This window comes from Bubalus bubalis, chromosome 18 (genome assembly GCF_019923935.1).
Source record: "Bubalus bubalis isolate 160015118507 breed Murrah chromosome 18, NDDB_SH_1, whole genome shotgun sequence".
Lineage (NCBI taxonomy): Eukaryota > Metazoa > Chordata > Mammalia > Artiodactyla > Bovidae > Bubalus > Bubalus bubalis.
This window is the reverse complement of record NC_059174.1, coordinates 50819059-50842825: the sequence shown is the minus strand read 5'-3', so window position 1 is coordinate 50842825 and position 23767 is coordinate 50819059. Positions and strand designations below refer to the sequence as shown.

Here is a 23767-nt window from a genome sequence, read left to right as displayed (position 1 = left end):
GTGTGTGTGCATGTGTGGGTATAGATGTGTGTGTATGTAGATGTCTGTGTGTAGCTGTATGTGTAGGTATGTGTGTGTGTGGTGTGCGTGTGTAGATGTGTGTGTGTGTGTGTGTGTGTGTAGGTGGTAGAAGGCAGGGGACTCAGTAGAGTTCAGGGAATAGAAATACAGAGGGGGAAGGGGGAGGGGGGCCACCAGTGAGGGAAGGAGGGGAGGGGAGGCAGAGGGCGGGGCCTGGACAGAGACCCCGCCCCGGGCCACGTGACCCAGCGAAGTGCTCCTGCCCCCGGAGGAGGCCCAGCACACAGGGGGAAGGACAGCGGAGCTCACACAGCAGACTGCAGTGCTTCTGAGCGTTTCTGGACCAGAAGTTCTCCTCACAGAGAGAGGGACACAGCAGACAGCAGGCGCCATGGAGCCGCCGGCAGGCCCTGCAAGCACGAGGCATGTCCCCTGGAACAGGCTCGTCCTGGCAGGTGAGAGGGGACAATTTTCAGGGAGTGGGCAGAGACTGGAGAAGAAGAGACTGGCTGGTGTCTGGGGGAGACAGGGTTCTGAGAGGGGACAGAGGGCTTCTGTTCAGACCTGAGGGCAGAGGACAGCGGAGCAGGGGAGGACGCGGGCCTCAGCCACAGGAGACTCTCCATGAACTAGAGCTGGTGAGGGGCGGGAAGACCTCAACTGCTGTAGGTTTTATGAGTTATTCTTTACTGAGCAGGAATTGTTGAAAACTAATGACAATAGCAATTATTTATGTCTGGGTGTCACTACAGAAAAGCACATAACCAGGACAGCGAACACTGTCCGTACCCGCACCCTTAGAAGCCGGCAAACGCCAGGCTGTGGAATTCCTGGGACCTCTCTATCCTTCACCTCCAGGAATTAATATCTAGAACCTGGTCCAGGCCCTGGGTTATAACCAGGATCAGACAAGCCCCTGCCCTCACGGAGCCCGTGCTCTGTGGGGAGCAAGACAGACGAGCAGAGAGATGGAGAGCGTGCTGGCAGGTGCTGCAGGCGTCACGCAGGAAAGGGACGGGGAAGGTCAGCAAGTGAGCACGGAGGGTCTTTACAGCAGCTGGTCGGGGCGAGGGGCATCTCCCAAGAGGCCCTGAGTGTGAGCAGGCGTGTGAGGGCAGCAAGGAAGGGAGCCAGGGGACAGCCGGGGAAGCAGAGGAAAAAACGAACCCAGAGGGGCTGAAGTGACGGGGGTCATGCTGCTGACCTTGAACCACACACACACATACATGCACACACACACATGCACACACACATACACTCACACACTAAGGCTGAGGGATGAAGAGACCTGCTCAGGACCCAGGGCACCATTTTCCCATCCCCCACACAGGTCACAATAGTAACTGGTTTCTCTCTCTTCCCTCCTAGTCTTACTGTTAACTTTCTGGACCCCGCCCACCACTGCCCAGCTCACTATTGAAACGGTGCCCCCCCTTGCTGCAGAAGGGTCGGATGTTCTTCTCCTTGCCAACAACGTGACAGAGAATCCTCTAGGCTATGCCTGGCACAGAGGAGAAAGGGTAGAGAACACCCAGCTAATTGCATCATATAGGGTAGCCACTAATTTAACTACCAAAGGGCCTGCACACAGCGGAAGGGAGACACTTTACCCCAACGGAACCCTGCTGATCCAGAGCGTCACCCAGAAAGACACAGGATCCTACACCCTGCTCGTTACAAAGGATGATTTAGGGACAGAAAGACAAACTGGACACCTCCATGTACTCCGTGAGTGCTTCCTCCTTGACCTCGCGCTGTTGGGGGAGGGGGTGAATTCTGTTCTGACAGACCCGGATGGCGCCTCCATCCCCTCTAAATTGTGTCCCGTGTCCGGGTTTGAACATTCAGTGCAGGGCACACACTGTGGAGACAAACTCCAAAGGTCAGAAATGCTTTCCAGGAGGCCAGGCCCTGATGAAGGACCAGGGAGAGAAGGACTGTCTGATGAGGGACTCAGCAGAGGGAGAGCACTCTCAGTCCAGCCCCCTGGGCCCCTCCCCGTGACCATGACCCTGAGGAAGACCCTGCAGGACTCAGGGAAGACCCTGGCCTGAGGGCCCCAGGGATCCTCACAGAGAAGCTCAGCCCCAGGAAGCCCCTCCCAGACCCTGTCCCAGGGCTCCTGCCTCCAGTGACCCTGGGAAGCCTGTGCCAAATCCGGAGGCTCCAAGCTGGTCACCAGCCAGGGCTCAGCCCCAAGAGCCACATCCGCGCAGGGGCACAGTCTGGTCCTACTCCTGAGACTCGGCATGGACAGCACACAGGTACAAGGTCCCCAGGAATCAACCAAATGCCCTCGGGCACTTGGAGACACCAGAGAAATCTCAGCACCCCCAGAGAGGAACAGAGGAAGGAAGATACTCCTGGCAGCTTCTCGACCCCAGGGTGCAGCCCAGGGAGCTCTCTCCTGAGGCTGGTTTATGAAAACCAGGAGAGATGCCAGGCGGTCTCTGAATCCACCCTGTTCTGTCCACCACTAAACGCTGCTGCACAATCAACCCCCAAGGAGGCCTGTGCTTCTCCCAGACCTAGAGCAGGTGGCCTCACACTCTCTGACCTCAGGTCCCCATGCATTTGTCCTGCCACACACAAGCCTGCCTTTTTCTTTAGTCTGGCTGAGAGGCAAAGGATGCCAATTTTGCTGAAAGATGCTTTTAGAGGAGCCAAAAGTATGAGAAAGTGAGAGTGTTAGTCATTCAGTCATGTCCTACTCTTTCCTATTCCATGGACTGTAGCCCACCAGGCTCCTCTGTGCATGGAATTCTGCAGCAAGAATATTGACTGGGTGGCAATTCCCTTCTCCAGAGGATCTTTCTGACCCAGAGATTGAACCCAGGTCTCCTGCACTGGCAGGCAGATTCTTTACTGTCTGAGCCACCAGGGAAACTCAGGGCAATGTCCTCTCTGTTATCTGCACAGCGGTGCTACCCACACCCGTCATCACCAGCAACAACTCCAACCCCTGGGAGCACAAGGACACTGTGGTGTTAACATGTGGACCTGAGACCCAGAACACGTCCTACACGTGGTGGATCAGCAATCAGAGCCTCCCCAAGAGCACCAGGCTGGAACTGTCCGAGGACAAGAGGACTCTCACTGTGTTCAATGTCACAAGGAAAGAGAAAGGACCCTATGTGTGCGAAGCCTGGAACCCAGTGGGCATCAGCCGCAGTGACCCATTCACCCTGGATGTCCTCTGTGAGTAACCTCTGCTCCTATGTGGCCTGAGCTGCCCACCCAAATGCACGCTGCCAGAGGCCAATCCACACCCATCCCTCTCAGGTCCGAGTACATGGGCCATCACCCCTGGACACCCAGACTGCCCATGACTTCCTGTCCCAGGCAAGCCCAGGCAGGTCCACCTTGAATAAAGTCAGGGAGGGGATGGGCTGCTCTGTGTGGGTGGCTGAGGATCACCAGAATATGACGGGAGAAACAAATTAATGTCAGACTCACAAAAGAGTGAGCATGAAGGGTAATGATTGCAAATTTTTCAGACAAGCATGTGAACAGCTCGGAAGGATGCAGGAGCCCCAGTACAGACCGGGAACTTGCCTTCCCTCTGATTGCACCACGTGTGGCTTTCTGCTGTTTGCTCCAAACGGTCTGGGCACCCCACCACTACCCCTCAGACTCCTCTGACCATCCAGAGGGAAACTCAACCTCTCCTGCCACATAGCCTCTAACCCAGCCACACAGCGCTTCCGGCGCGTCAGTGTGAGGCCCCGGCAATTCACCCAGGCTCTCTATCCCCAATCACAACATGTACTCTCAGATCCCACATTCCCTGACTGGCCTGGCTGGCCCCACAGTCAGAAGATCAAGGTTCCCAGGACTGAGAGCACAGAGCAGTCTAGTACTAGACTGTTGTCCCAGCAACCAGGCAAGGGTCTCTCTGGTGTGATCCGGGGGTCAGAGGAGGTGTGGAATCACTCTTTCCCGTTGCCACCTGAACAAAGACCCAGGGCCTTCCTCACAGTCACCTTTACAGAGGTCTTGGGCCCCGAGACTGAGGAGGGAGCAAGGCCCAGGCCCCTGACCCACTCTCAGCAGTCACCCCCTGTCTCTCCACAGACCCAGTGGCACGGCCCTCCCTCCAAGCCAGCAACACCACAGTCCCAGAACATGAGGGCCCCGTGGTCCTGACCTGCCTCACAGATGAGACTGGGGTCTCCATACGCTGGCTTTTCAAAGGCCAGAGTCTCCTCCTCGCAGACAGGATGACACTGTCCTCAGACAACAGCACCCTCACCATAGACCCCATCAGCAGAGAGGATGCCGGGGGTTATCAGTGTGAGGTCTCCAACAGGGGCAACTCCAGCAAGAGTGGCCCCCTCAGGCTGAGTGTGACCTGTGAGTGACCACCGTCGCCTCATGTCTTAGTCGTTCAGTGTTGTCCGACTCTTTGTGACACCACGGACTTGAGCTCACTAGGCTACTCTGTCCATGGGATTTCCCAGGCAAGAATCCTGGAGTGGGCTGCCATTCGCTACTCCAGGGGATCGTCCTGACCCAAGGATCGAACCCGTGTCTGCTGCACTGCAGGCACTCTTCCCGTCTAAGCCTCCAGTGAAGCCCATTTTCACTGGATAAGCTTCTTTTATTAATTCCAGCAACAAGTAGCCTATCATCTCATTTCCTTCACTTGAAGCAATTGGATGTGTGCTGTCTCTCCCCTCCTCATCCCCTGATTTCTCCTGGCCCTCTGCTGTGAAGCCTTGTTGCCAAGACCACTGGAAGCAGCACTAAAATCAGTACCTGGGACTTCCTGGGCAGTCCAGTGGTTAAGACTCCACCTTCCACTGCAGGGGTTGCCGTGACCTTCTCCAGGGGATCTTCCCCACCCAGGGACTGAATCCGTGTCTCTTACGCCTCCTGACTGGCAGGTGGCATCTTTACCACTAGTGCCTCCTAGGAAGCCCCGGTGAGTCATAAAACCTAAATCTCCTTTTTCTTATGTGTACAGTGGTGTTTACTATGCACTTTATAGACCTTTGTGAATACGTGCTCTGATGAAGGTGGAAAGCACAGCAGACGTGTTGAGGCAGTAAGTGTCAGGATGTTAGTTCGCACTGTTGTGATCGCAGGCTTGCCGCCACACTCAACTCCAGGTCCCTCCACTTGTCTTTCTTAGTTGCACCATCGTCTCTACAGTGGAAGTGACACCGTTTCTTCACAGGATGGGCGGTGGTCATGTGTGGTGAGAGCTGGGGGCCTTGCGGACTGCACTTTGCACAACATAAACTCCTATGACTGTGTGCTGTCTGTTGGTCGCTTAGGTCTCTGGTTTACAGTGCTCTCACGGTCTCTAGTTTCTCACTGAAATCTCTCTGATGCTGTGTCCATTATTGAAGGTGGGGTGTTATAGTGTCACTGTTATGACCGAGCTATTTCTCCCCTCGACGCTGTCCATTTTGATTCACAATTCTGGTGCTGTGTTGTTGGGTGCATGATGCTTATAACTGTTCGATTTCCTTGGTGAATGGAAACTTTTCTTGATATGCAAGGTCCTACTTTGTCTCTTGTAGGCTCTTTAGATTTAGAGGTTATTATAGCAGACACTCATACAGCCACCACAATTCTCTTTTTATTACTATTTGCATAGAATATCTTTTTCCAGCCTTACTTCAACCTTCTATGTTTTTGTATCTAAAGTGAGTCTCTTGAAGAGAGTATAGAGATGGGTCATAATTTTTATCCATTCTGTCAACCTCTGCCTTTAATTTCAAGGTTGAGGCTATCTATCATTCAAATATTTCCCGATAAGAAAGAACTTCTGCCATCTAGCTATTTGTTATATGTCTTATATGCTTTATTCATTAATTTCTCTATTACTTCCTCTTTGGTGATTAGGTGATTTCCTTTCGCATGTGTCATTTTGATTCTGTTCTTCCCCTTTCCAATGTATTTCAGTTCTTTTCTTAGTGCCTACCTTGAAGATGACAGTTATATCTTAAACATATAACTATCGAGTTGAAATACCAACCAGATCTATGATGTATATTACAAACAGGGTGCTCTGTGCATCTCCATCGCCTCCATATTACACACTTACTGTCCTATATTTCAGCCGTCCTTGTACAATATATGCCCGTTATATAGATTTATAAATATTGTTTCGTGTAATATCTTTGAAATAAAAAACAAAAACAAGCGAGTACATAAAAGACAATAATACCGGCTTAGATAAGATAGCTACCTATTGTGTCATTTGACCACTCTTCTCTAGGTTGCCTATGGCTCTGAGTTGCTGTGTAATGTTTGTTCAGTCATCTTAAAGGCTTCCTTTCACACTTCATATATGCCGTGTCTCCAGGGAATGAGTTCCCTCGACTGTTGTTTATCTGGGAAAGTCCTAATTTGAGCTTCATTGAAGGAGAGCTTCTCTGTACATTGCTTCGCCCGTTGACAGTCTTGCTTTTAGGACTTCAGTCAGTCATCCCAATGCCTTCTGATGTGGAATTCAATTTTCACAGTGTTAAAGATCCGATGCACATGCTGAGTCACTTCTCTCTCGCTTCGTTTTTCACTTCCTCTTTCCCTCGGTCTTTCAACAATTTGACTCTATTGTGTCACAACGTCTATATCTTGAGTTACCCCTTTTTGGAGTTCCTCAACCATCTCTAATATGTGATCTCATCTACTTTCAGAGGTTTTAAACCATTCATTTTTATATATTTTTTTCATTGCTTTTCGCTATCTATTCTACTTCAGAAACTGCCATCCTGCATATGTATGTCAACCTGATGGAGTTCTGCATAATACTTTGCCTGGACTCACTATTTGCCATTTTTTTTCCCTTTCTACTCCCCAGTCTGAATAACTTCTTTTTTTCTATCTTCATGTTCATGGATGCTTTCTTCTACCTGCTCAGATGTGCTGAGGAATCGCCTTTCTCAGTTATTGTTTTCACTTTTTATTCTTCAGCTCCAGATTTTCTTCAACCCTGTTTAAATAATTTAACAATGAGGAAGAACACATCTTTCTTGAGAAGCAGGTGCTCCTCACACCTGCCCAGTATGGAGACAGCCATCCCCTCACACTGTGGACTCCAGTGCTTTAGACATGGACACTGATTATGTAGCTACTGGGTCAATCTCAGACAAGCACATTAGGAGCAGAGAACCACAAAGAGAGGAGGCTAGTTGTGGACCCTGAGAAGGAAGTCTCATCCCACGGAACTCTCAGATGGCATCAGCCAAGGAACTGGACTTCTCCTCAAGTTTGATGGACTCTCTTCCCTCTCTAGGGGCTTCTCATGTGGAGCTAGTGGTAAAGAACCTGCCTGCCAGTGCTAACGCAGGAGACTAAGGGATGCAGGTTTGATCCCTGGGCGTCAGGAAGATCCCCTGGAGGAGGAAATGGCAGTCCACTCCAGTATTCTTGCCTGGAGAATTCCCTGGGCAGAGGAGCCAATCCCAGTGATCTGGAACCACAGACAAAGGTTATGCTCTTCGGTAGTCAATCCCTCCCTCTTAGAAATCCCACGAGCCTTCCACTCTGGGTGCAGGCAGACCAAGTGATATGGGGACAAGCATCCAATGGTCGGTGAATCAATGAGCAGAGTTTACGGCTCACTGAGAAGGTGATGCTGTCCCAGACAAGCAACAGTGTCAGGACAGAGGGTGCAGGTCCCGTCAGTGTGGGCTCTCCTCCCAGTCAGAGTCTGCAGGTGTGGTCCAGCGCCCCACTGAGCACTATAGTGACCTTCCACACCTCTCCATCTTCCCGTGTAATATCACTGGAAGTGGGTGTGTAATGAATGCAAATCATGAGGACGTGGGTAGTCTCCTTTCAGAGCGTGTAGAACAATGTGTTTAATTAATTATGCAAAACTTAGCTAATTTTGTCATACTTTGGTTATTGTTTGTGAGAATTGTTTGACTGCAGGCAAGGCACTGGATCTTGTGCCTCCGTTTCCCCGTCTGTAAAACTGCAGAAGAAGAGCTGGATCTTAGGGCTGCAGTGAGGTTGGTCACTAGGAAGGGAATGAGATTAAAATTTTCCCTGTAGGTAAAATTCTCACCCACACAGAGTCGGCAGGCAAGAAACGTCACAGGGGAGATTTTGGTTTTCAGCGCTGTGGGTTTTGGCTGTAGAGTCAAACAACTGGGTTACATTTCTCTTTCACCTGGTCCTAGCTCTGTGGCCTCCATTCCTTTATTGAAGAACTGTGTGTCTCAAATCTGTGAATGCACAGCGGGGATGACAACCCCTCCCTCATGGGGATGGAAAGATCAGAAAAAATGGGTGTAAAGGATTTCCCACTGTGCCAGTCGCACAGGAGTACCTGGAAACAGTTCATTAATATTATTACTACTAATCAATGTTGGGTGGACTGGAGAGGAACTACCCTCTAAGACTGACAGTGGTGATGGAAACAAAAAATCAGAGGGAGGGGGCATAATGTGAGAAGAAAAGAGTCCTTCAAAGGAAAATGAACAGGACATGGAAATGGCTACAGTGAGAGAATGGAGAGTTGGAGCAAGTCCAAGGTTTCAAATCTGATGAAGAGGGAAATGATGCAGCCTCGTGCAGTGGGAGAGTCAGGAGGACACTGTGATGACAAGACACGCAAGCACACAGGCCTCAGAGCGTCTCCTTCCTCCTAACCAGGCCCTCTCCCTGTGAGACTCCTCCTGGTATTCCCTCCAGTGAACTCGGACCCCATTTCCCCTCTCTCTCTCTCTTCTGCTTTCAGGGCAAGAAAATGCTCGAGCCCTCGGTGTGGGGGCCATTACTGGCATCGTGATCGGGGTCCTGCTCGTCCTGACGCCGCTGGCTGTCCTGGGGTATTTCATTTTCCTTCACAGGTACAGTGGCATTCCCAGATGCTGCCCCCGCCCCCAGGTTGACCCTAGTCCTAGAGGAAGGACACCCCATCCTCCAATTTCCGGCCTGGATCTCCCGGACCTCCCCACTTCCCCACGGGTATTCTCTCTGGTCCTTCAGTTCCTGCCTCACCAGGTATTGACCTATGGCGGCTTCCTTAACACCGTCTTCATTTATTTTGTTATTTAGTCGTGAAGTTGTGTCCATCTCTTTTGCCACTCCATGGACTCATCTGTCCGTGGAATTTCCCAGGCAAGAATACTGGAGTGGGTTGCCATTTCCTTCCCCAGGGAATCTTCCTGGCCCAGGTATCGAAACTGTGTCCCCTGCATTGGCAGGTGGATTCTTTACCTATAAACCACCAGGGAAGGCCCATCTATCAGTTAACACAATTAAGACCCCTGCTTGTCCTCGTTCTCTGTATGTAGGCTGGCGGGTAGTAAGTACTCAGAAAAAGGTATCTCTTCCTGTATATTTAAATCCAGCTACTCTGATGAGGGGTAGTCACAGGGCCAGGATCTGAGGGTCGTCCTTGCCAAGTCCACACTTGGCCAGAGAGTGGAAGTTTGGACAGGCCAGGTGGGGTCAAATGCCCCCACGTGGCAGATACATTAACAACACCCCTGATGCATGAGACAGAACATCATGCCAGGTCCGCAGGTGGTGGCATGTCTTTACACTTAAGGTCCAGGTAGATGGAGACAGAGGACAAGGCCACTGTCACATTTGAGCAGCTGCTGGGTGAGGGCGGGTGGCCACAGCAGCGACACTGCATTCAGTGAGATCCCAGAGTCACTGGTGACCGCTTTCCTCCCCATGCACTGGCCCTGCTCTCTCCATAAGCGTGATGAATCCACTCAGACAAAGCTTTGGATGGATGGATGCCTTAACCAGAGCCTTGGTCTCTTCAGTGGCCACTTTCTCCGGAACCCTATTAGCCTATGGTCCTGCCCCTCTGGACTCAGGGCAGATACGGCTTCTTAAGAACTTTCGTCAGCGTCCTTACTGGTCCCTCCCCTCCTAAGCAGCTTTGGTGGAGAAAGGCGGTGTCCAGCCCCTGCTTGGACATGGGGATCCTCCTGTCCTGTGTTCTGATAACAAAGCCTTGACCTCCATCTGCACTCCTCACAAATATGCCTGTTTTGTTTTTCTTTCCTAACCCCGGCTGCCTGCACAACAGAGGGAACTGGCCCCCAGCGTCCACCTCAGGTGAGTGTCTGTTCAGCCCAGGACAGCGGGGAGCCCCGGTCAGGCCCTGCCATGTCTGTTCCTGCCTGCCACCCCCAGGGTCTCTGGCCCTTTCTCTGGGGCTTCAGCACAGGGGACCCGATTGGCTAGTCTGCTTTTCCTATGGGTTATCATCCTGGGAGGCTCCATCGCCCTCACTGGGGCCTGAAATTGCCAGAGGTTCTCTCCCTTGGTGGGGATCCTTCTCCCATGGTTCTCCGGAAGGTGGACATCCAACCTCTCCTAGGAGAATGGGCTAAGCTTCCTCACATGCTCAGTGGTAACTCCTGTCTCCTCCCAGGACGTGGTCCCTCTGGCAGCTCTATCTCCCAGGTAAGTACATTCCTTCCTTGCCTCTTCTCCCCAGCGTCCCCGCTTCACAGGCTCAGGGCAGGGGGACTGTCCAACCCTGAAGTACTGTGAGACACCCTTCACTCGAGGGTAGTTGAAAGTCCCTTAGTCATGTCCAGTCTTTGTGGCCCCATGGACTGTAGCCTGCCAGACTCCTCTGTCCATGGATTTCTCCAGGCAAGAATACTGGATTGGGTTACCATTGCCTTCTCCAGGAGATGTCCCTGACCCATGGATCGAGCCTCGGTCTCCCGCTTGCAGGCAGATTCTTTGCCTTCTGAGCCACCAGGGAAGCTCATAAGAGTAGTTAGAACATGGCAAGTCCCACCAAGCTGGGAGCTGGATGCACTTCAGGGACATGACCACCCACAACCTTAGCCAGAGGCTGCCCTGGTCCCCTGACTTGACCTCAGAGAACCTTGGAGTTCAGCCAGGAAGAGAGTGGCACTGGATCATCAGTCAGGGGAGCCAGGCTAACAATGGTGGGAAACAGAGTCCAGATAGGATTTGGGGTCGGGGCTGCAGGCTTGGACATGGCTGCTCAGGAGAAATGACTCTCCTTCCCTCTCCTCTGATGCCCGCTTCCTCCATGCCCAGGCCTCCCTACCTGATGCCAGGCCACCAGCTCCCATCTACCAGGTGAGTGTGGGGATCCAAGTTCTGGTCTCATAAGCCCAAGGGGTATTGGAAGTGCCCCCTGCACACCTGGCTGTGTTTGGAGGGCCAAGAAATAGCAGGAAAGATGGAAAGGGGATGAAGGGGAGGTGGGTCTGGATCAAAAACCTCTGACATGAACAGACCCTGGGTGACCCGGGGCTGGGAAGTCCCTGGGAAGTCATCTAAGAAGGTTACATGAGCTCGAAGGCATCGGTTTTCTTTTGCAGGAATTAGTACAACCGGACACAGACGTTTACTGTAATATCAGCCACAAAGCAGATGTGGGTCCTTAGTTCCTCCAGACACGTCTCCTTACGGACTGTGGGAAAGAGCTTACCTGAGACCCAAGACCCGAGTGAGGTCATGAGGAAGAGCCTGAGGTGGAGAACCAGCTCTGAGACCTGAGGCTATTCGGGAACCTGGGCCCAGGCTCAGGGTCCTCCTGGATTCCTGGAGACACTGACAGGCTGCCCTGAAGCCTGGATGGACCAGAACTCAGGCTGCGATTCCCACAGTGGGGGGAGGTTTCAACAGGCAAGTGACTGGGCCTCTGACCCACTGTGGACCACCAGAGAGATCTGAATCAAGAGCACTTTCCTTCCCCTGGTTGCAAAACATACTGCCCTTGGGTCTTGTCCAGCAAGAAATTCACCGGAATCTCTGCTCCGGTCTGTCCATGGTTCCTCGGGGAAAGTATTAGCTCTAGTTACCTGACCTCCCCATCTATTTCCTGGGGGAAAGGAAGGGGAAGATTGTGAGAATGGAGGGAGGGGGCATGCTAACAGGCAAGGAAGGTCACCAGACCCTTGGCAGCCACATGGGCACTCGGCAGTCCTCACACTGCCCTGGGGTCCCAGACACCTGCCAGTGCTTGCTCACTTGGCATGGAGTCTCTGGAGCACAGGAAATGGGACCATCTGAGACACACTAGAACACGAGTCAGGAAGGACGAGTCGTGGGTGAGACAACTTTTATGGGTGAGGCCCCTTTGCAGCCTCTTGGTGTCCTGAGCCCTCTGGCCCTGTTCACCAGGCCCTGCTGGCCCCAACTGGTGCTGCCTCATATGAGTTTTTGTTGTTCAGTTGCTGAGTTGTGTCTGAGTCTTTGGGACCCCATGGACTGCAGCACACCAGGCTTCCCTGTCCTTCACTATCCCCCGGAGTTTGCTTGAACTAATCTCCAGTGAGTCAGCGATGGGACAGGAACTTTTGTCTGTCCCCAGATCTAGGATCCAGAATGCCTTCTCTCTCCATGGGTTTCTGTTGTTTCCCTAAGGGCCTAAGCCCTGAGGACATTGTTCCCTCTGGGGGAACCAAGAGGAGCAATCAGAGTCACCAAAGTAAGAGGGACCCAGAAGCCATGCTCTGAGCAAGGTCCTCCCAGGAACTTCCTGTGACCTCTATCCACTTCCTGCTGGTTTCCAGTTTGCTTTTCGATGCAGATCGTGAGCCTGCTCCCAACACACACACACGTGAGCCTCAGGGCAAAGGTGCAGGCTCTACCTAATACTCAACCTGGCTACCACGGCAAAGGGCTCACCTGTCTCCTCCTCAAAGTGTCTCAAGGGCCTTCCCACCCGGATCTCACCTGCAGCTCCCGCCACACACCTGGGCTAGCAGGTCTCAGTCTCTCCCTGAGGTCCCTGGGATAGGTCTGTTCTCATATAGTTCCGCTCGGATCGCATGCCCATGCTCACACAAACACAGCAAGTGTGTGCCCTAGGACACAGAGCCCACAGTTGACAAGCATGCTCTGCCAGTGGCCAAGTATCATCTGTGCTGAGATGAGATGAGAGGTAAGAGAAACCACCTGCAAAGCTTCCGATCATGATTTAGGTCTAAATTACTTCTTATCCCCCCAGGCGCAGTCTTGGATGAGACAAGGTGACACTTTTTGGTGTTCCTTATTGTTCTGTAACAAATGACCACAAATGTACGGGCACAAACCACAGTGTCAATATGATGCTGTTCTTTCTGGATTCTACAGACAGTTCATTTCTTTGCCTTTCCAAGCTGTGAGAGGCCGCCTGCTTTCCTGGGTTTGTGGCCCTTTCCTCCATCTTCAAAGCCAGCAGTGGAACATCTTAAAGCTCCCCAAGTTCACCTTCCATCATCCCATCTCCTCTGGCTCTGCCTCTCCTGCCTTGGAACATTGTGAACGTATTGGACTCAGCCCAAAACATAGCCCACCATAATCTCCAAGTCACCCCACCATATCTCCCAGTCACGTGATCTGAATTTCATCTGTAGGTTTCCTTAATCATGGGGCACATTTCTCGGATTGTGGCTTGAAGTTGTGGACATCTCTTAGGGTTCTGTGCTCTGCCTACCACTCCTCTCAAGGCCGTGGGCATCATCTTCCCTCACTGCAGTCTGCTCTGGGGAGCTTGGACTTTGTCATGCCGATGTGGGGTCAAGACCTGCCACGATGTCCACAGCAATCTCACTGGCTCTGAGCCCTGGAGATCGAGGCCAGTCCACACTCCCTGCAGCTCTCCCCACCTCTTCTTTCTGGTGAAGTGAAACTTGCTCTGTCTGTCCAACTCTTTGCAAGCCCATGGACTGTAACCCTCCAGGCACATCTGCCATGGGATTCTCCAGGCAAGAATACTGGAGTGGATAACCATTGCCATCTCTGTAGGTTCATCAAACTCAGGTCTCCCGCATAGCAGGAAGATTCTGTACTGTCTGAGCCACCATGGAAGCCTCTTCTTTTCTAGCAATGCCCGATTTTTCAGAATGAAAAGCAGATGTGACTCAAAGACCACAACTCCCAAGTCTCCAGGTGGCCTGTGTTCATCAGCACCATGGACAGTGTCTCTGCTGTGCTCAGCCCCCATCAACGGGAAGGGACGGCTGGATATCCTGCCCATTTCTCCTCTATGACAAAGATGAACATAGTAGAATGTGTTCAGGGATAACCCGCTTTGCTCTAGTTTATGAATCGGGAGCACTTTCTCCTGTGTGTGTATTAGTTGTAGCTACAGCCATGATAACTCCCAGGTGAATGATCCTGCACCCAGAGAGTGTCCTCAAGGAGGCTGAGAACTAACTTTGTCCTCTCAGAGTATCTCCCTGCCGCTGAGTGTCAGATAACCAGCTTGTCTACAACTTGGAGGGAACGTTTCATGATTGAGTCCCGACCTTCGGTACCTGACCTTGGAGACAGCCATCACCTAGCCTGGAGGCCCCCTGAGCACAGCCTCCTGTTCCCTCATACTCCAAATGATCCCCCCTCCCCCAGGGAGCAAGGCTGAGCAGAACACCTGGCCTACCCTCCCAGCTCCTCCAGTCTGAGCTTCAAGCCTGTGTGAGAGCTTTTGCCATCTCTCCATGCTTCCAACAGAGCAAGGGTCCTGCTGAAGAGCAAGTGGGGCCTGAAGACCAGTCTCCAGGGTACAATTCATCACCTGAGGGCTCCTCCGTCTGCCTGTGAACCCCAGGGAAGAGAAGGAACTAGGGCTCCACAGTCACCCCACACTTCCTCTTCTCCATAAATGTACCATTGACAGGGGTAACTCTGACACGCAAACCCAGCACTATACTTCCCAAGGGCGTGGGTCTAACCCATCCAGCATCCCTAACAGTCATGCAAAATGCTCGAGATACCCAGTATAATGGTCACCGGGTTACCAGGGGCCTCTCTATCTTCCATGGGGACAGACTCTGCAGGACTCACCCGGGCTCATGTGCACCACCTGTGGAACCATGGTGTTTAAATGGACCAGCAGAGGGAGCTACTGAAGGTATCCCAGGGGTCCTGGCATCTGGCCAACCACAGTGGCACAGCCACAGGACTTAGTGAAAAGATGAAGAAAAGGATGGGTAGGGGATAAAGGAGGGATGGGATGTGGCAGAGAGATGGACATATGGACACAGGTGCTATCTCCTCACAGAATTTTTCCGTAAAGGGTGAGGATGTTGGAAATGAACATTTTCCTATACTCCCCATGCAGATGCAGTTTAGGGGATACAGTGGCACTCAGTGTGCACACAAGTTGACCAGGACTCCAGTTCTAAGAGGATCCCTGAGCTGGGAGCTCGGACATGGAAGGATTCACCTGTCCTGCTTCTGCTGAGTCCACTGGCCAGCTCCAGGCCTGGTGCAGGGAGCTGCATACCTGTGTGTCGAATGAATGAGCCCCTGGATCACACTCCACGGGGGCCGAGATTTGTGGTGAGGATGTTCACTGCAGAGCAGATGGTCGGTGTGAAAGGCAGGGTGTTCGCTAGTGGCTGTTCCAGACTGAAAACAAATTTGCAGTGAAGTCACCCCAGTGGCAGAGCAGGTCCTCAGCCTGTGGAAAATCAATGTGTCAATGGTGTTCTGGATGTTTGCGAAAGAAGGAGATGAAAAGAAGACCTGACAACTTTGGGAATAACATTTAATTCTGAACTACTCTTAGCAAATATTTTATTTATTTTTTTATTTCTGGCTGCACTGGGTCTTCATTGTTTTCCACCAGTTTTCTCTAGTGCGGTGAGCAGGGGCTAGTCTTCGTTGCGATACACCGGCTTCTCATTGAGGCAGCTTCTCTACTCCCGAGCAGGGGCTCTCGGCAAGCAGACTTCAGTCGTTGCAGCTCTTGGGCTCTAGAGCACACACTCAGCAGTTCTGATGTATGGCCTTAGTTGCTCAGAAGCATGTGAAATCCTCCTGACCAGGGATCAAACCCATGTCCCGCGCTTTGGCAGATGGATTCGTATCCACTGAGCCAGCAGGAAAGTCATCTAAACAATGCCTAACTTGTAGATAGACACTGGTTCATCATGGCCGCCCCACACACGAGGTTTCCATATTTGACTATGGGTAAATAAACAAGCGATGTATGTCATAGTTTTTTAATTTACAGACACAAAACCATAGGCTCTGTGCTCACTAGCCCTGCAGACACACAACCACCTGCTCTGTGCTCACTAACCCTGCAGACTCACAACCACCTGTCTGTGCTCACTAGCCCTGCAGACACACAACCACCTGCTCTGTGCTCACTAACCCTGCAGACTCACAACCACCTGTCTGTGCTCACTAGCCCTGCTGGTGTGACTTGGGCAGCAGGACTGTCACTGACCTTGCATTGTTCTAGTTGCTAAGTCATGTGCAACTCTTTTGTGACCCCATGGACTCTAGCCCGCCAGGCTCCTCTATCCATGTGATTTCCCAGGCAAGAACACCAGAGTGGTTTGCCATTTCTTCTTCAGGAGATCTTCCTGAGGCAGAAATCAAACCTGAGTCTCCTAAACGGGGAGGAGGATTCTTTACCACTGCACCACCAGGGAAGCCCATGTTGCTGATGACCACTTGTTCAAACCCACGCAAGTTACAGCTGCTGCTGCTAAGTCGCTTCAGTCGTGTCCGACTCTGTGGGACCCCAAAGACGGCAGCCCACTAGGCTCCCCCGTCCTTGGGATTCTCCAGGCAAGAACACTGAAGTGGGTTGCCATTTCCTCCTCTAATGCATGAAAGTGAAAAGTGAAAGTGAAAGTGAAGTCGCGTCTGACTCTTAGTGACCCCATGGACTGCAGGCTACTGGCTCCTCCACTCATGGGATTTTCCGGCAAGAGGACTGGAGTGGGATGACATTGCCTTCTCCAGCAACTTACAGTACCAAGTGTCAACCCTAATGGAAGCTATGGAAGCTGCGTAATTTTCATGTGTCCATGTGGGTTCATCAATTAATAAAATGTACACCTCGGGTGTGGCATGTTGAACACTGAGGAGGCCCTACACTCATGGGCGGCAAGTATCTAGGAAAACTCCGTACCTTCCCTCACTTTTGCTGTAAAACTGAAGCTACTACAAAAAAATAACCTTTACTACAACTGAACCACCCTGGCACCAACCCTTCTCAGACTTACGGAAGATGGAGATTCACCTTTGAAACTTCAAATATCAAAAGGTAAAAAGAAGTAAAAACAATCTAATAAATTAGAATACGAAAGAGGCCATTAGATCCTAATAATTTAGTTACTACAATCATCTACAGGGTGACGGGGACACTGAGTCCAGAGCTAGCATGCTTGATCCCTGTGTCCCTTTTGCTGAAAGAATCTCTGATCAGGGTCCTGTGGAGACGCCCCACCTTCCTTCTCACTATGAAGACCAGGTCCCCTGATGGGGACAGAGACAGAGAAGGCGGGAAGACAAGGTTCAGAATCACTGCACCACCCCTGGTCTTCCAATTCCACCTGGCCCTGCCCCATGCGGAAGACACTAAGGGGGCATGGGGGGAAAGGAAATGCAGCCTTTTCGTGTCCACATGGACCCTCTGGAACAAGCAGGACACACGGACGTTTCCTCACCCTCCTCCTACTTACAGATGCTCCAGTCCTGCCCGAGGACTGAGCATGTTGCATCTGGATCCTTCCTCTTCTACAGAGAGAAATTGGCCTGGTATCAACACAAATCTCACCTGGATAAAATCTTGAAGTGGGGTATATAAGAGAAGATCTTGGATGAGAGATGTTGGAAATTCAGAGTGGGACATGATTCAGCATAAATGATATGTAGTGTTGAAAGGGTTAGTCGCTTGGTCGTATGCGATCCTTTGCGACCTCATGTCTGTAGCCTGCCAGCACCTCTGTCCCTGGGATTTGTAAAATGATATGTAAACACTTGACAAATACTTGAGTTGTCTTAGGAGGAAACCTCGAGTACTTTCCCTTTGAGAAAAGTGAAGAGGATCTTTTCTCGAAGTTCCTCTTTGAAAAAGAAGAGGAACTAAAAAGCCTCTTGATGAAAGTGAAAGAGGAGAGTGGAAAAGTTGGCTTAAAGCTCAACATTCAGAAAACAAAGATCATGGCATCTGGTCCCATCACTTCATGGGAAATAGATGGGGAAACAGTGGAAACAGTGTCCGACTTTATTTTGGGGGGCTCCAAAATCATTGCAGATGGTGACTGCAGCCATGAAATTAAAAGATGCCTACTCCTTGGAAGGAAAGTTATGACCAACCTAGATAGCATATTCAAAAGCAGAGACATTACTTTGCCAACTAAGGTCCATCTAGTCAAGGCTATGGTTTTCCCAGTGGTCATGTATGGATGTGAGAGTTGGACTGTGAAGAAAGGTGAGTGCCAAAGAATTGATGCTTTTGAACTGTGGTGTTGGAGAAGACCTTTGAGAGTCCCTTGGACTGCAAGGAGATCCAACCAGTCCATTCTAAAGGATATCAGTCCTGGGTGTTCATTGGAAGGACTGATGCTAAAGCTGAAACTCCAGTCCTTTGGCCACCTCATGCGAAGAGTTGACTCATTGGCAAAGACTCTGATGCTGGGAGGGATTGGGGGCAGGAGGACAAGGGGACGACAGAGGATGAGATGGCTGGATGGCATCACCGACTCGATGGCCGTCAGTCTGAGTGAACTCCGGGAGTTGCTGATGGACAGGGAGTCCTGTCGTGCTGCGCGATTCATGGGGTGGCATAAGAGTCAGACACGACTGAGGGACTGAACTGAACTGAACTGAACAGAACTTTCCCTTCGACACTCCCCTCTATGGCCGCCGGAGGGCGGCAGAGCTCCTCCATAGTCTGGAGCCTCCACAGGGCTGCCCACCTCCTTCCCACTTAGCAGCTCCCACCGCCCAGCAGCCTCTGACCCTCACCAAACTACTCCGTCCACAGTCCTCCCCACTCTCCCAGTTCCCCACACAGGACTCTGGCAGCTCCTCCTCCCAGCCAGGCCCACCTGAAGGCCAGACTCCCCTCAGGTAGCTCTGCCCTCTGAGCCCCATCCTTCTCTGCTGAGGGTCTGCTCACCCTTCTCATCTCAGTCAAAAATCACTTTCGCAGGGGTGCCTTCCATGACACCCAGTCCAGCTGAGATTCCATGACACACTCCGGACCCTTTCCTTTCCACCAGACCCTTCCCTTTCAGTCTATCCCTCCATCATAATTAGCTCCTTATTTCCAGGATTTTCTCTGAATGTCTGTCTCCCCGTCACAAGGTCAGCTGTGTGAGCTCGAAGTCCAAGTCTATCCTATTCTCTGGACACCAGGACACAACCCAGGGCTGACAGGTCACACATGCTCAATAAATACTCTTTAAATAGATAAGGGAATCTGCATAACAGAAGCCAGAACTCACACCCCCCACCCAGTGTGACACCGAGGGGTCAGAGACTATTCCTTGTGGACACAGCGGCTCTGGCATCAGAGTGGGAGGAGACTTGCCAGTGCCCACAGCTGCCCCAGGACGGGACTTGATTCCTCTTGGAGTCGGCAGGGAGAACAGGGGCCTCTTAACTGTGAGGAGTCAGACCTCTGCTCATTCCCAGATAATCACACCCTCTCTCCCATCTCTACTCAGGAGAATCTTCTAGTCTCCCTGGAGCGCCTGGGCTGGCAGCTTGAGTCCTTCCCCTTCTCTCGGAGACCTGACATGGCTCAGACTCGCGATCCTCCATCCCAAGGGAGTGACCACAAGGGAGGGGGAAGCCCCAGCGTGAACTCACAGGAATTGCGGAGCAGCTCCTCATCCCAAGGTCCCTGATCTGTGGGGACACCTGGGTGTGGTCCCTGGAGACATCTCAGCCCCTACCCCTAAGGCATCCTGGGAAAGGAGGGGAACTTCCGGAATAGAGGAACACAGCTTCTGCAGTTGCTCCATCTCAGGGGGACTGGGGTCCCACGGGGGTCTTCCCTCCACTGACAGAGGAGTCCAGGGGCTCCCCTGACAGAGTGTCCAGGTGGAGCTGCCCAGGTCCTGGCACTGTGGGGAGGCTGAGAGCAGACCACTGATGGGGACACAGAGAACTAGGGTGCAGGCCCAGTGCTGTGAGGTGGAGAAGGACAGGGCCTTCTGGAGTCCAGCCCACAGGCCGCCATCCTCTCCCCAAAGCCCCGAGACCCCCCGCCGGCCCTTCCTTTGAAGCCTCAGGGACTGAGAGCTCCTCCTGAGCACACGTCCACCTGGATGGATGCTTCTCCTGCCCCTGAACAATGTCCACTGTCCCCCTGGGCTCACCCTGCACTGGGATGAGGTCAGGAAGCCTGGGGACCACAGTGACCTGAACCCTGGCTGATAGCCTCTAGTCAGGAGGTCAGCGCCCACCTCTGCCCAGGGCGCAGAGCCAACTCACACCCTTTGGCGTTTGCATCCCCAGCAGCCCACTCCAGTACTCTTGCCTGGAAAATCCCATGGACGTGGAGCCAGGAAGGCTGCAGTCCATGGGGTCGCTAGAGTCGGACACGACTGAGCGACTTCACTTTCAATTTTCACTTTTACGCATTGGAGAAGGAAATGGCAACCCACTCCAGCGTTCTTGCCTGGAGAATCCCAGGGACGGGAGAGCCTGGTGGGCTGCCGACTCTGGGTCGCACAGAGTCGGACACGACTGAAGCCACTTAGCAGCAACAGCAGCAGCAGCAGCAGCCTGTTACATCGTCCCCGGGTCTGCTCATGACCTCCAGGGGGCAACATTGGGCCAAACAGGAAATTAACAGGTGAACTTTGTTTTGCCTAAGGAAGTGGAGAAGGAGCCTGATTTCCATCCCTCCTTCTAAACAGCGGTCTCCAACCTTAAGGGCACCAGGGACCGGTTTCATGGAAGACAATTGCGGAGTGGTGGAGATGATTTGGCGATAATTCAAGCGCGTTACAATTACTGTGCACTTATATCTAATATTATTACATCAACTCCACCTCGGATCATCAGGCGTTAGACCCCAGGGATCCCTCCTCTACAGACCCTCAGAGCCCTCATATGTGCCCACACTATGCTGCCCAACCTTCTAGGGGCCTATGGGCACCCATGCCAGCTCTCATCCCTGCCTGCAACCACCCGTGGGAAAGATCACAGTGACCACAGAAAGATCAGCCAGGGTGACAGAGGAGGCCCTGTAATGGCAAGGAGAACCCAGACAGTTTCTGAACCAAGGCTCAGGCAACAGACACGGAGACGGAGAGTCTTCCGGAACTTGACCCGAGGACCAGGGAGCCCACAGTCTGCCCACCCATCAGCACCAGGTTCCTCTCCTCCCAGGACACACAGGAAGCCTTTCCCTTCTCACCTGAGAACTGCAGCTCCACCTGACACCCGGTTCTGGGTGTCTGTCCCTGAAAACAGACGCCAGGCTGGTGACACTGGAACATGGAGGTCAGGTCCCCTCTCCAGTCATCGCTCATCTGACTCCTTTCTCTCCTCCAGAGTCAGTGTGACCTTGAGGGGGGAGTAAATGCAGTCTTCTCAGATATTTGAGAACAACAGGAAGCCCCTGGGCATCCAGCTGGGTTTCTGTGTCACGGGAACAATTACCACCAACATTTGGAAACCGCTGGATGTGTGCGTTGTGCTGAGAGACCCCAGACCAAAACACAGCAGAGGCCAACACTGGGGTGGGTGGGGCAGCCTAACCCGGTGTTCTGGGGTCTCAGCCAGGCTGGGCGAGCGTGTGACCTGGCGGCTGCTGAAACAGCATTTCTAAGGTGTCACCTGGGGATTTGCAGTCTTCATGAAGCTCCACAGGTGATTCCCACGCACCGTGGGGATGACGTCCCTGTGACAAGTGTTCCTCATGCACCCGTCACCCCCAGGCTCCTCCTCTGAAGGGAAAAGCCAGAAGGGGATGACAGAGGGCTGTCGGGGAGGCTGAGTGTGCATCTGATCCAGAGCAGTGGGGACCTCGGGCCCGGACACCCCAAGGTTGTGCTTTTCCAGACAAGGGTGTGTGTGTGTGTGCATGTGTGGGTATAGATGTGTGTGTATGTAGATGTCTGTGTGTAGCTGTATGTGTAGGTATGTGTGTGTGTGGTGTGCGTGTGTAGATGTGTGTGTGTGTGTGTGTGTGTGTAGGTGGAGAATCACTGCTCTAGAAGGCAGGGGACTCAGTAGAGTTCAGGGAATAGAAATACAGAGCGGGAAGGGGGAGGGGGGCCACCAGTGAGGGAAGGAGGGGAGGGGAGGCAGAGGGCGGGGCCTGGACAGAGACCCCGCCCTGGCCACGTGACCCAGCGAAGTGCTCCTGCCCCCGGAGGAGGCCCAGCACACAGGGGGAAGGACAGCGGAGCTCACACAGCAGACTGCAGTGCTTCTGAGCGTTTCTGGACCAGAAGCTCTCCTCACAGAGAGAGGGACACAGCAGACAGCAGGCGCCATGGAGCCGCCGGCAGGCCCTGCAAGCACGAGGCATGTCCCCTGGAACAGGCTCGTCCTGGCAGGTGAGAGGGGACAATTTTCAGGGAGTGGGCAGAGACTGGAGAAGAAGAGACTGGCTGGTGTCTGGGGGAGACAGGGTTCTGAGAGGGGACAGAGGGCTTCTGTTCAGACCTGAGGACAGAGGACAGCGGAGCAGGGGAGGGCGCGGGCCTCAGCCACAGGAGACTCTCCATGAACTAGAGCTGGTGAGGGGCGGGAAGACCTCAACTGCTGTAGGTTTTATGAGTTATTCTTTACTGAGCAGGAATTGTTGAAAACTAATGACAATAGCAATTATTTATGTCTGGGTGTCACTACAGAAAAGCACATAACCAGGACAGCGAACACTGTCCGTACCCGCACCCTTAGAAGCCGGCAAACGCCAGGCTGTGGAATTCCTGGGACCTCTCTGTCCTTCACCTCCAGGAATTAATATCTAGAACCTGGTCCAGGCCCTGGGCTATAACCGGGATCAGACAAGCCCCTGCCCTCACGGAGCCCGCGCTCTGTGGGGAGCAAGACAGACGAGCAGAGAGATGGAGAGCGTGCTGGCAGGTGCTGCAGGCGTCACGCAGGAAAGGGAGCGGGGAAGGTCAGCAAGTGAGCACCGAGGGTCTTTACAGCAGCTGGTCGGGGCGAGGGGCATCTCCCAGGAGGCCCTGAGTGTGAGCAGGTGTGTGAGGGCAGTGAGGAAGGGAGCCAGCGGACAGCCGGGGAAGCAGAGGAAAAAACGAACCCAGAGGGGCTGAAGTGATGGGGGTCATGCTGCTGACCTTGAACCACACACACACATACATGCACACACACCACACATACACTCACACACTAAGGCTGAGGGATGAAGAGACCTGCTCAGGACCCAGGGCACCATTTTCCCATCCCCCACACAGGTCACAATAGTAACTGGTTTCTCTCTCTTCCCTCCTAGTCTTACTGTTAACTTTCTGGACCCCGCCCACCACTGCCCAGCTCACTATTGAAACGGTGCCCCCCCCTTGCTGCAGAAGGGTCGGATGTTCTTCTCCTTGCCCACAACGTGACAGAGAATCCTCTAGGCTATGCCTGGCACAGAGGAGAAAGGGTAGAGAACACCCAGCTAATTGCATCATTTAGGGTAGCCACTAATTTCACTACCAAAGGGCCTGCACACAGCGGACGGGAGACACTTTACCCCAACGGAACCCTGCTGATCCAGAGCGTCACCCAGAAAGACAGAAGTTCCTACACCCTGCTCGTTACAAAGGATGATTTAGAGACAGAAAGACAAACTGGACACCTCCATGTACTCCGTGAGTGCTTCCTCCTTGACCTCCCGGTGTTGGGGGGGGGTGAATTCTGTTCTGACAGACCCGGATGGCGCCTCCATCCCCTCTACATTGTGTCCCGTGTCCGGGTTTGAACATTCAGCGCAGGGCACACACTGTGGAGACAAACTCCAAAGGTCAGAAATGCTTTCCAGGAAGCCAGGCCCTGATGAAGGACCAGGGAGAGAAGGACTGTCTGATGAGGGACTCAGCAGAGGGAGAGCACTCTCAGTCCAGCC

General features: G+C 52.7%; 1 protein-coding gene and 1 long non-coding RNA gene across 5 annotated transcripts in view; both read left to right on the top strand.

Moving 5' to 3' along the window:
* The first annotated feature begins 194 nt into the window (after nucleotides 1–194).
* On the top strand, nucleotides 195–11739 carry LOC112582808 (carcinoembryonic antigen-related cell adhesion molecule 7). 4 transcript variants are annotated; one of them, XM_045163257.1, is made up of 9 exons: nucleotides 206–476; nucleotides 1390–1749; nucleotides 2941–3219; nucleotides 4096–4374; nucleotides 8723–8834; nucleotides 10034–10062; nucleotides 10382–10413; nucleotides 11029–11070; nucleotides 11316–11739. In XM_045163257.1, exons 1-9 carry the CDS (start codon nucleotides 413–415, stop codon nucleotides 11379–11381), a joined length of 1263 nt encoding a protein of 420 aa, XP_045019192.1. In that variant the 5' UTR covers nucleotides 206–412; the 3' UTR covers nucleotides 11382–11739. The 4 variants fall into 4 exon arrangements, 1 of the variants encoding a protein (XP_045019192.1); XR_006640171.1 differs by having other exon boundaries at nucleotides 203–476; nucleotides 10034–10413; nucleotides 11316–11340; XR_006640172.1 differs by lacking the exon at nucleotides 4096–4374 and having other exon boundaries at nucleotides 195–476; nucleotides 10034–10413; nucleotides 11316–11340.
* A 10343-nt stretch (nucleotides 11740–22082) lies between these two features.
* Nucleotides 22083–23767, top strand: part of LOC102405292 — a 39213-nt gene continuing 37528 nt past the window's right edge. The window contains exons 1-2 of the long non-coding RNA XR_006640170.1: nucleotides 22083–22247; nucleotides 23153–23513. This is a non-coding gene — a long non-coding RNA (carcinoembryonic antigen-related cell adhesion molecule 3). The remainder of the gene's footprint in view (nucleotides 22248–23152; nucleotides 23514–23767) is intronic.

Excerpts from the sequence above, each read along its gene's own strand:
- LOC112582808 (XM_045163257.1), top strand. The coding sequence starts at position 413 with ATGGAGCCGCCGGCAGGCCCTGCAAGCACGAGGCATGTCCCCTGGAAC. Across the intron at positions 3,220-4,095 it reads ATTCACCCTGGATGTCCTCT|ACCCAGTGGCACGGCCCTCC; the intron begins GTGAGTAACCTC and ends GTCTCTCCACAG. Across the intron at positions 10,414-11,028 it reads CTGGCAGCTCTATCTCCCAG|GCCTCCCTACCTGATGCCAG; the intron begins GTAAGTACATTC and ends CTCCATGCCCAG.